The sequence below is a fragment of the Halyomorpha halys genome, unplaced genomic scaffold, assembly GCF_000696795.3.
Source record: "Halyomorpha halys isolate HHAL.00 unplaced genomic scaffold, Hhal_1.1 Scaffold234.1, whole genome shotgun sequence".
NCBI classification, from domain to species: domain Eukaryota; kingdom Metazoa; phylum Arthropoda; class Insecta; order Hemiptera; family Pentatomidae; genus Halyomorpha; species Halyomorpha halys.
Window position 1 is genome coordinate 382,200 of NW_027111802.1, and position 12,983 is coordinate 395,182.

The following is a 12,983-nucleotide window of genomic DNA, read 5'->3' on the forward strand; positions in this document are numbered from 1 at the left end:
TCTGAGATTCTTTATGAGTATTTTAATTTCTGATGTGCCTATCTTCTTTGTTAGGCCTAATAAGTATTTAGAAACTTCAATTCCCATACGCATACCCTATAGTTAACTATTTATTTTGCATAATTATAAGTTAACCTTGTGTACCACTTATTTAAATCATATAACCATTAGTATAATCAATGTAGCTGTTACCTATAATTTTAAGTAATAAGAATTAATTTTGATAATTTTAGTCTAAGAATGAAGAAAGCACAAAAGAACTATTAATGTTAGGTTAACATCTACTTTGACAATTAGAAAGGTGCTATTGAATTTTCTATCTCCAACACACTTTTCCGTGCCTATTAACAAATTTGTCAAGCAATATTACAGACCTTGTTCACTCTTAGAGGGTTAAAAGTGTATTTTGTTCATAAAAATATAAATTATTACATGAAAAACAAATCTATTTTCAGTCGATCTTCTTGGTCTTTTGAATTGGACTAGTGAACCTGAACAAGTTCTTAACAGCCTTGATGCCCTCATTAAAAAAGTCAGTGGTGAAGAAATCGTTAAATTTCTTCAAGATGTTCTCGACGCACTATTCAACATTCTTATGGAAAATACTGATTCAGATCTCTACGATAAGATGGTTTTCAATTGCCTTGTAAGTATTTTATATAATCGGCATGTATTCTTTTTTTTAATTAAAAATTAAAGTACTCAGTAATTTATAAATATTTCAGCTGCACATAATCGGACTTGTATCGGACAGAAAGTATGAGCACTTCGAACCAGTATTAGATTTGTATATTAAAGAAGGTTTTTGTGCTACATTGGCTCATCAGTAAGTACCTTTCTTGATCTTTAACAAAAATATTATCATTTAATATTAAAATCTTCATAATATGGATTTTTATTTATCTATTTTTTGAATTAATGCTGACCTATTTTCAATAAATTAATTTTTTTTTCATCAATTATAACAGCGGGCAGAGGTTTTAAAACTGACAGGTAAATTATGTGCTGGTGGTTAATATATTTGTGGGTCGGAAATGATAATTGATAAAAAAAAAAAAAAAACCTATGGTAAAATGAACTAGACTCAAATAAATAAATGAATCAACAATTTTAATCATACATATATGTTAATAAAAAAAACTAATGAGATAGAAATAATAAAACAGTAGTTTAATAGAAGTAATAAAACATATTACTTCTTTATATAAAAAAAAAGGGAAAAAAAATTTACACTTTGATGTCTTTAGAATAAAAAAAATAAAATAAATGAAATTGACATAAAATCTTATAAATGTATGTACATATATGAGATATGTTCTATGAGACCATAATTATGTATGGATAAATGTGTTTACATTTAACCTCCATCCAGCTGTGAACTGGGAGATGTTCAGTTGCAGCTGGATTAATTTTTACAATCAAAATATTCACAAGAAATCTACATTTAAATCTATGATATTTGCCTACCGAGTGTAGTAGTTCTCATGTTAGCTGGTAGGCTGCATCACGCTGGCTAGTAGCAGTTTTGGCAGCTCTAGTAGTTACATTATAGAGCAGCAGGTAGCGGTGTCACTACATTATAATCTCCTATTAAAATATGAAAATTTTCCTGCTAGAATTGACTTAGCCACTGAAATGGTTGTTCTATTCTCGTTATGAAATTTTAATAATTTCATTTCTAGAAGTTTCACTGCTTTAGGTCAGTTCCGAGAGTGCCATAATTCTTTTATTACTGGCGATGATGAGAGATGAATGGTTGATCATTTCAAATAGGTAAAATTAAAGGGTACTTAAGAGGAAGATATTTTGAAAATTCTCAATTTAAATCCTGTCAGACTATTTAAATAAGAATAAGACCTTGCTGATATTAAAGGCAGTTCAGTTGTAAATTGATTGTGCAAGTTAAATCAAAATTGTTTCAGCTGTTTTTTAAAACATTGAAATGTAAAATATTAAGACATTTTGGTATATGAGCAGAAGACGGTTGGGGATGCGGTCAGAGAATAACACAAATAAGTTAAAAAACTTGTTTAATAGTGCCAGTGTTTCGGCCAGGATTTCTAGCCTTCATCAGGGCTCAGAACAAAAATCAAGATAACAACCAATGAATAAATGGATGTATAAAATAATTGTACGATTTGAAAATTAATAAAAATAAAATAATGAAAGGAGTTGATAATAAAACATATATTTAGGTAATTAAATATGTAAGTGAAATAACATAATTAAGGAAATATAAATATAAAGTTATATAATGCAAAGAAATATGAATATTTTAATTTAATAATAATTTAAACTTTAAAGTTATGGAAAAAAGCAAAGAGAAAGAAAATATATATAACTGATGAAATAAAATACTAGAATAAAGAAACAAAATATAATGTTAAGTAATACAAAAGAAGTGATTAGAAAATATGATAATAATAATATGTGGTGAATATAACTGATAGCATAGGTAATAAAGAAATAGAGAAAGAGAAGGGGGTAAAAGAAAGATAAGAAAAAAGAGAATGAAACATAAAACACACCTACTTGGAGGAGATCGGAAATCCAAGTGAGCTCAGCAGCGCGTGCGGTAAGATTCTAAGTTAAAGAAGTACGTCAACATTTTTGGTAAATTGATTTTAATAAAAAAGGTAATATACCATGCCAGGGATTTATCTATCTTAAACACTTAATTTCATTTTGGTACAACCTGTTTTTTATATTAATAATAATAATAAAGGCCTAACAAACTCCAAGGTTCGATGCCAATACCACGAATCGCTCTCTACATAATCCTTCCAGTGATGTACCTCCAAACCCAAGTCTACTAAATCAGTTTTGATTTAATCCTCCCTTCTACATTTCGGTCTACTCCTTGAATGTTTACCTGTCGATTCCGATTTATTATTAACAATTTAGGGATCCGCTCATTACTAAGCCCTACAACCTTACATGCTCATCTTAAATGCCACAATGCTATTACCGAAATTATATTTACCAGATGCAGTTCCCTTTATTTAGCATTGTGTTGCCTTCTAAATTCCCTGTTAATTTATCCGTTTTTAATCTGAATGTTTTATTTTGAGTATTACATAATGCTTTATTTTCAAAAACCTTAAGATGCTGTTCATCCCTTTGTGTTAGAGACCATGTCTCACATTCATAAAAAACAGTGGGAAGGATAACAGTTTTATAAATTCTAAGATTTTAGAATAGTTTGTAACTATTAAGTTTTGGATAGAAGACGCGAACTAAGCAGTTTTGAAATTGAAAAATAACAACCATTTCCTATCTTCAACCTCACTTTTATTTTCTCATCAATTTCGTTTTTTAATTTAGTTTTTAGTTAGTGTAGAACCTAAATACTTGAATCTATCAAATGCATTTCCTCCTACATCTATCTATACAATCAAAATTGCTCGAATTTCTTCTGCTAACTGTATAATTGACTATACATTTTATCTTCATGTAAATACTTAAATCTTTTTTTTTTTCAGTAAACTTCTAGCTGTCTTAAGAGATCTCTTTGAGAATATTAGCTCGTCTTCGGACAGTGAGAGAGAAATCCTGTTGAGGACTATGAAATCGTTGCAGTACATAATGAGGTTTATTGTCAGGTCAAGGGTCTTGTTTTCTGAGTAAGTTAATCTTATTGTGAAATTAACTATAAACTAAGTTAATGTAACTAAAAGATAAAATATCAATAGTTAAAACAAATGTTTAGACCTTATTTGGCTGGTTAGGCCGCTGATTAGTATAATGCTGAGTATTTTAGTGCCTAATTAGTCATGATTTAGTTATACAAAGTGAGTGAATGATACCATTTAGTTTATTAAGTGAATGAAATGAATTAGTCGGCTTGACCTATTAAAAGGGATATTTAGTCATTCGCTTTGCTCACCAAGCATCTTTCCCGATCTTACTGATAAAATCTGAAACACAATTGATATTCATAATATTAAGACTTGAAGAAAATATTTGTATATATTTACCAGATATGTAAATATGAAACCGAAATTTTAATATAGACAATATGTGTTTATAGTATGAAAATTTAAAACAATATTTTATTCTAAGTATATCCTATCACTAGCTATGCATTTTTCCCATCTATTTGACAATTAGTGGATGCCATGCCAAAAAAATTGTTCCTATTTTAGGGCCTCTTTGTTAGATTTAAAGTACTGTTTAGCCAGTGGGTATCCCATTGGTGCAAGCAAGGTATTTCATTGGATTGAACAAAGTCTGGTGGGTAAGCCATATGCGGAAGGATTTCCCAACGAAACACCTCAATCATTTCCCTGCCGAGTTTGCTACTTGTTATGGTAAATTATCATGAAATGAAATTGCTTTCTGTTGCCTTTTTTTTATTTTTTTTATTTTGTATTCTGTCGTTTTTCAAGCAAAGCTTGATTCACCAGTGTGTTTGTGTAGATAAGCAAATGCATTCTATCTGTTAGGATAGGGCCATCTCCTTAGTCTTGGTTTTAAAAAACTTACTTTTTTTTTCTATAATAATTTTTGTTATTGATGAATATTACGAACTGCCACAAGCTTGTTGGGTAATAAGTAATAGTGATAAATGATCACGTTCACTCTAAAATAAAAAAATTATATATAAATAAATAACATCTCTAAATGTGTATAAACAAGAGATAAATAAAATGAAAATACTAAACCTATGTAAATGAAGAAAAATAAAATAAAATAAGTAAAATTTTTAAATAATATAACAATAAAAAAATAAATAAAATAATCACAAGTCACTTATACACTCTTGACCTGAGGGTCCCCGAGCCCACTCTATCCCTCACACATGAGGAGTAGAGCAGAGCTCTTCAAGATCCCTGTGCAGCCCTCTCTCTGCGTCCCTGCTAATAAACCAGTGAATGCTGAGTAAGTGCGCTCAGTAGTCGATTTTATTTTACAGTAAGTCTCTTGGCTGCAGCTGTTTTAACATTTGATGTGGATTGTAGGGATGGGTAAAATTCTGAATAAGGATTAGGATGATTTATATGGAATTTTGAGAATTAGGTTGGTATGAGGTCAGGGACAAAAGGGATTAGAAGGTGTAGTGTTTTGTTGGAAACATAATAGGGTCCATTGATTATGGTTTTAAGGATTTTGAATTGAAAGGATTGGATATGTTTGATGTTCGAAGGTTTAGCTGTTCCTTAAAGTTCAAGTCCGTAGGTCCAGATGGGTCTGAGTATAGTCTTATAAATTAGAAGTTTTTTTTTCTATTGAGAGATGAGAGGTCCTGCTGAGCAGTCAGTATAGTTTGCTAAATCGTCTGTTAAGTTCTTGTCTTTAGGTTTAGTATGTTGGTTCCAGTAAAATCTTTTGTCTAAGATGAATCAAAGACATCGCTCTGTGTAAGATCTGGGTAGAGGAATTTTATTAAAAAAGAACAAGTGGACAGAAGATGTGGTGGAGGTTAAAAGTCACATGAGTGCATTTGGTTTTAAAAAAGTAATTTTTTTTTATTTTAACATTCTTTGTTTTTCAAGATTGGTGGATTATATTCTGTTTGTATTATATGTAATGAAACTAACAAAAAGTCGAGAATATTTGTGCCATTTATTTCTAAAAACCACCCATAGTCTGTTCAAATCATAGCATCATGGCAGGTTATAACTCACGGGCCGAGGGGAATTAAGGTGTCTAACTTGGCTACCTTGAGACGAATTAACGCATCTAACTTGGCTGCATTGTTTCTGCAGCGAAACCAGTTCAAATCCAGCCTGGGGTTTACTTTGTGGTGCTCAAATTACTCATTACTCCTCTTATGGCTATACTGTAGTCGGGTAATTAGGAAAATAGTTTCTACCATTCTAAAAAAATCTGGAAAAAGAATTAAGGGTTTAATATGAACTCAAAAATGCTGTATTTTATCCATCTATCTGTCAGTTGGAGCTATAACCCTGCGATAGGTCCTGGCCTCTTCTATGAGCCTCTACTATTCGCCTCGGTTTTGGGCTGCTGCCTTCCAATTTTGGACTTCAAGCAGGTCTTTGCTTCTTGTATTACACCATCCATCCACCAGCTTGGGCTGTCCGACTCTTTCGACAATAGATTTCCTTTTCCATGACTCTTTTAGGCATTTCGTTAGGACTCATCCATGCAACATGCCCTGCCCACCCAAGGTTTCCCAGCCTAACAAAGGTCATAACATCTATATCCTGGAGCAGCTCGTAGAGTTCCTTATTTCTTCTTCTCCAGCCTTCCTCATCCGTTACCGGCCCATAGATTCTTCAAAGGATCTTCCTCTCGAAGACTAGGAGCTGTATTTTATAAACAATCATAATTTTTTTCGAAAGAAACTAAATGTCATGACAGCCAACCAGTTTCATAGCCAAAAGTGTGTGTTATTTGCTAAGCAAAATATTTTCACAGTGCTTAATGTGTTTAAATCTTTGTCGTAAAGTTCTTAGTCAGTTAACTTAATTTTTAGGATTAGGAATAATTTTAATTGATTTGACTAATAATTTTCTCTAGGTTTAGAGAGTATGGAGGTCACAACAGTTTGTTTAGTAAAAACAAAAAACAACACAAGGTACGCATATCATGAAGATCTACCTTAATCTGTCTAGTTGTTGGTTACTTAATCCTTATTTGCAGTGCATTGAGTAAATAATCTATCATTCAGAACTTGTGATTTGATGTTGTTTTGTTGATATAACCTATCGATCCTTTTAATATGTTCTGACTACTTTGGCATTCTTATTGAGAACTAATTGGATATTTACTGCTGATGAGTATATCAGTATATAATACTGTCAGTATAGGTTGCTTATAGAGCTAAATTGTATTTTTGAATAACTCGTGAAGCTTTTATTTACAATAATCTATTTGGTCCTGAAAACATATAATACCCTACTAATTTTACTTTGTAAAAATAGAATATTAATTTATTATAGTCAGTGTAATAACTTTTTTGTTGTGAAATAAAGATTAAAATCCCTTTAACTTTGTTAAATATAACTGCTTTTTTTTTTTTTTTTTACTTGTGTTATTAACATTATTTCAATAGGTATACACTTAAATTTGATTTGAATAATTTGATAAGATATAGTATTTTAATAATGAGTAGATTGTTGACCGTTGATAATATTATATGAGGAGAAAGTGATTGTATTATGGCCAGTGAAGAATCCAAATGAGTAAAAACTTTTAATAAATTAAATATAAATACATTTTTACTTATTTATGCTCTTCACCGACCGAACCGCACCCCCAATCATTTCATTAAGCATTTTAATAATTTAAAAATCATATAGTTTGAATTTTTATTATATGAGGATGCTTTCCTTATGTATTATTAAAACAAAAGAAAAAAAAATTTATCTTAATTCTTAAAGGAGAGTGTTATCTATGTTTTTCAGTTTATGTTTATGAACCCAAAACAACTTAATTTATATTTTTTTTCTTCTAATGACAAAATTTATTTCATATAAAAAAATTATTACTTCCAATTTCAATTTTCTCTATTATCTCTTCTCATCTTTCTATGTTTCGAGGGCGATACAGAAAAAAATTATAATTGCCTAATGATCAAAAACTTGGAATAAAAATACGTTTTTAATACTTGTATCTAGTCTATTCTTGGTCATTTTGGGGATGCTGTGTACCCCTCTTCATAATATAGTTTACGGTTGGTTTTAAAAACAGTAGATGTTTAATTTTATTTATGGTAAAGTTGTACCATTTTTAAAACCAACAGTGAAATATATTATGCTGAAGAGGGGGACAAGGTATCGCCAAAACGTCCAAGAAGAGAATAAATATATGGATTAAGAACATAGTATTTTTATTCCAAGTTGTTGACCTTTAGGCAATTATAAATTTTAAAAAAGTCAAAATCATATAGTTTATCAATTTATAATTAGTTTAATACAAAATATCTTAACATAATAACCAACATAAAACCAAAATCCGATATAATTACATAAATTCTCCATATTTTTCACTTTAAACATATTCTAGGGGTTGTTACCTGTTTTAATAATATGGTAATATTTGGTTTTATTATAATACATAGAGATTTTATGGTAATAAATTTTGTAATAAAATATAATTGATATTGGATTTCTGATAATGAGGCAGTTGGCCTCTAAACATTGAGAGATAAGAGCCAATAAGGAAATTAAAATTGGAAGTAATAATTTGCTACCTAATTTCTTTTGTACAACTTAGTTTGTTTTTTCTTATTTAAAGTAAATATTTTTATTGACAAAGGAAAATTATTTCACCCATGTTAATTAATAAACAAAATGCTCAACGTTTTGGCTTTCAAGTGATCCTGAGGATTAAAAATCTCATTTGCATAATAGACTCATAAATTGGAATCCTAAAGTAGAGCAGGTTATAAAATGGTTTCAAGATAGCTGTGGTCATAAGTTACACAGCCCTCTAAATCAGAAACTCCTGTCCAATATTTTGTCCTAGCGATATTATTTATTGATTATAATTTTATCCCGTAGAATTTAATATGTCTAATTTAAATTATTTAGTTAAAAAATTTAATTACTATTAAGCGTTCCAAGTACCTACCCAATCCTGAACTGGTTAAGTGTTATCAAGTTCTGGACTGCCTCTTGGTTTGTTCCCGGTAGGAGGGGTTTGTTATCGTGTGGAGGGGAGAAGCAGCTAGGGTGGGGGTGCGCAAGTTCCCTCTCCTATAGGCAAATTTATCTTGGATACACACACTATACATGGGTGTATGAATCTGTCAACAGATTTTATTTTTATTTTTGGAGTTACAAGTACTATGGTGTTGTTTAATTCTGTTTAGATTTAAATAGATTTTTTCAGTTTTTCTGACATACGATTTATACAATTTTTACAATTTAATTGATTAACGACATTAGTTTTATCTACTCCATAATTAATATCTTGATATTCTTACTGCTGTAAATAGGCTTTGGAAGTCGACTTTATGAGTCTACTCTAGAATGTGCAAATCAAATTTTTGTTCCTATGATTGGTATAAAAGCCGAAACGTATAATATCTTGTTTATAAATTAAAATTGGTAAAACAATTTTGCCTTTAAATTTAACTAATTTACCTTCACCTTAAAAAAATTTCATATATTTTATATTGAATTGTAGTTTGTTTGTTATTGACAAAGTGTCATCTTAGTTAGATATTGATGTAGCCATTGCAAATATTGATTCATTTTTCCAGTCTGAAGAATAATTATGAATGGAATATCCTATTTTCACTAAAGCTGAGATTATTAGTATCTTCAGGTGAGTCTAATTGACTCCAATAACTACTTAAACCTCTATATGCCCTTTAATAGAAGGCGATACAGTGTACAAGGTATTTGCAAATAATCGGTTCCTCTTTCATCTTCATATTTCCTTTTTTTATGTTATGAAAAGAATCTATTTAGTTATTTTGTTGTTGTATTTTTAATCATTATTTTCTTGATTGTAATTACAACTTTAGCTCCGTTCACAAACTTCTTTTGTTTCCGATGGCACTTGTATGTCGTATGTATTTAGTTCCCACATTAGATTTATTTTCTTCATAATTTTAAATGTTTAGTTCTAGTGTTTATTTGGGTATGTAAATGTTTATCATAGAATGAATTATCATACAATATATTAATTTGTTATTATTATATTTTCTACTCATAGGTAGCAGCCTTGTATGCAAATTTAAATGTACTATTGATTTAAAAAAAAAAAAAATTCCTATTTGTATAATGCATGCTTAGTAACAATTTTGATTCATAATATTTCTTTCCCAAACTTTATGACTATAGGAACATGATTGCATGTAACTGGCTTGTAGAAAGAAAGGAAAGTACAATAAGTATAAAGTATAATATATTAGGAGGTCCTGTAGTAAGGTGAAAATGGGGTAAAGTGTATTGGATAAACATATGAAAAGAAAGAATAATTAAATATAAAAAGAAGATGGGTGCGGTCAAAGAAAAAAACTCAAATATTCTTAAAACAATTTAATATGAGCCAACTTGGGGCAAAACGACGCTTATGTAATAGTTTTACGAATAGTAGTTTTACGAATAATAGTTTTTTCTTTGACCTTACCTGGACCATCTTCCCTTTGTTATCACACACGGTTAATCATCGATATTCTTAAGAATAATTGAATCTGGTGTACTCGTGTAGAAATCTTAAAAGTTGTAGATCTTCAGTGATGAATACAGAATTAAATTGAGAAATGATTGACACCTAATGGACCTGCAAGTTAGTACTGGCAATAAGCATAAAAGCAAGTAAGCCATTGAAGGACAAGGTAATAAGCACATGTACTATAAGAGAGAACTTGACTTGAAGGGCAAGGCAGAACAACAGAATAGGTGTGCATTGTCCCATTAGTAGTCCAAAGGAGATAGACAATGGCCACAAAAATCCAGACAGCTGTGGTTTCGATGTTTTATAATTTATTAACTTTCTGAAAACCGGACAGAAACTCTTCTCTCTTGAAAGTTCAAATTGATATTTATATATACCTACTTTTGTAATTAGTCTTGAGTAGCCTGCAAAAAAATAAGACGTGTGGGCATTTTTGTCTTGATACCACTGTTAGTCCCAACATAATAGGGATATTCATGATCTTTAGTTTAAATTGTTAAAGTATTTTAATTATATTATTTCAATTTCTTGAGACAAGGTAATTATTTATTAAATAAATCAAAAATTTGTATCCAATTTTGTCTCAACACTTTATTTTTCAACAGTCCAAATTGCCATTCTAGCCATCTTCAAGGACTTCTTCAATATAATTTCTTACTCATATTAATTTAAAGTTTCTTTTGTAGGCTATTCTGGTATGGGTTAGGCTATAACTTATATGGTTATATGGTAGTGTAATAATTGTGGATAATCTTATATAAGAAAAACTAAATATTAATGATTTAAAATTTTAAAAAATAGGCTTTTAACTTATAATAAAGAAAATGACCTGGGCAGAATAGCCTGCAAAACAAACTTTAAATTAATGTGAGGAAGAAATCATATTGAAGATGTCCTTGAGGATGTCTAGAATGGCCGAAATGTTGGACTGTTGAAAAATAAAGTGTTGAGACAAAATTGGATACAAATTTTTGATTTATTTAATAAATTGTTAAAGTATGTTAAATGGAGAAATATTTCCTTCTTTTACCATGTTAAAACGATATAACATTGGTTGAGAGTCAGTTACTAGGTCTGTTAAATGGACAATAACGTTACGCAACAGACCAGCCGAGCTTGTCACCGTTTAATTTGTTGTCGTGTTAGGTTACTTACTCGAAGTTTGTGTGTTTTTTTTTTTCTTTTGTCTTGTGTTTTGGCCTTTTTAAAAAAGAGAATTAGTAGCCAAACTTTTACACTTCTTCTTTAAACTTATTTTAGGTATGTTCTAATAAATTACTGTTATCAAAACTTAGAAGTAAATAATAACATGAAGTTTTAGAAGGAAAGGTTACTAAACAAGTTGCTCCAAAAATCCGCTAGAAGCTCTTATGCATTTACCATTTAACATGACTTTAAATAGGGCTACTCACAATGCTATACTTATAACATTTAATATGGTAAAACATTTTACATTTAACACAATATCATGAATACCCCTAGTGAAGACCATATCAGTTCAGTTTTAAACTGCCAATAGTTGACAACGTGGACCATCACTTGTTGCCTAGCACTGTTAATTCGAAAAATTAATTTTGATAATATAAATTTGATTAATTTTAAGTTTTATTTAAGAATAGGTATAGGCAATAAAATAACTGGTTTGAGTTATCTTTATATCATACTGATGAACCTACTATGAAATAACAGGTAAACTTTTCATTAATAAACGGTGAGTTAGGTTGTGGAGTATGAGTTGGCAATACTCCCATTTCTCAGACCTGCCCTATTTTGTACTGGCTACTATCGTGGTAGGTCAATGACTAAAGCTTCATGGCAACGACTGCTAAAAGTAAATAGTGAAAGGTATTTTGAGTGGCCAATGACAATAGGATGTCATCACAATTGTAAACCATTATTCCAAAAGTTATAAAATGTTGCATTATTATATATTATATTACTTAAAGCACTTATAAATGTTGTCTTAGATTTCTTTCTCCATCTTCTGAACTGTTTCTGTTATGAATTATTCCTTCTAGTGGCACATTGTTTCAATTTCTCTTTTTAACTTTTGTCACATGGTTATTCCTTTTTTGTTTTGATGTTATTTTTATACTGTTACCAGGATGATAAGCTATGAAGAGAAGTTAATTGATAATGTTTCAATGTACTGGTATCATTTCCTAGCATGCTTTTATATTCAGTAATTTGATATTGATATTTATTATAATTTAGGGTATAATAAATAAAATATTAAATTGAAACAGTATTGTAGTCACCAGTTTATTTCATTTGATATAGGTTAAACGGTGGAAAAGATGAAGAAGAATTTACTGAAGCTCTAACTGATGTATTAAAAAGTCTTGGATATTTAATGCGTTCAAATTCTGATACTATACTTCTCATCCAAGGAGCTTGTTTAAAATATCTTCCTAGTACCATTCCCGATATTCTTCAAGTATTTAGACCCGTACTACTAAGGTAAAAAACTATAATATTTATTTATTCCGAATATTATCTTATTTATTTATGTGAATAAATATTAACTAATTATGTCATAATCAGTTATCTAGTAGAAGTTTTTTTTTTTAGTGAAACTGAATAACCATTAAATAAAGGATTAATTTATATATAATCTTTAGATCAAATTAAAACTTTTAAAAATTGTGACAAAATAGGGTGATTTAACTGTTATTAATGACCTGGGCAGAATAGCCTGCAAAAAGTTCTTAAATAATTGGATGTGAGATGTAAATTTAAATTTAAGATTATCCTTGAGAATGACCGAATTGATTTTGGCTTTAAAAGATACCTTTTGCAACTGCATATTTTACTGATGAAAATTGGTTAGCTTGCTTTTAGGTTTAATACTACAAATACTGAAATGATACCTAACATAAAACATACTA

General features: G+C 29.7%; 1 protein-coding gene across 1 annotated transcript in view; it reads left to right on the forward strand.

The window, feature by feature from the left end:
• Positions 1-12,983, forward strand: part of LOC106679933 (dedicator of cytokinesis protein 1) — a gene marked incomplete in the record, with an annotated part of 79,196 nt that overhangs the window by 13,637 nt on the left and 52,576 nt on the right. Inside the window, 4 exon segments of the mRNA XM_067049787.1 lie at positions 456-646; positions 726-826; positions 3,483-3,623; positions 12,376-12,555. Coding sequence (XP_066905888.1) covers positions 456-646; positions 726-826; positions 3,483-3,623; positions 12,376-12,555 — 613 coding nt within the window.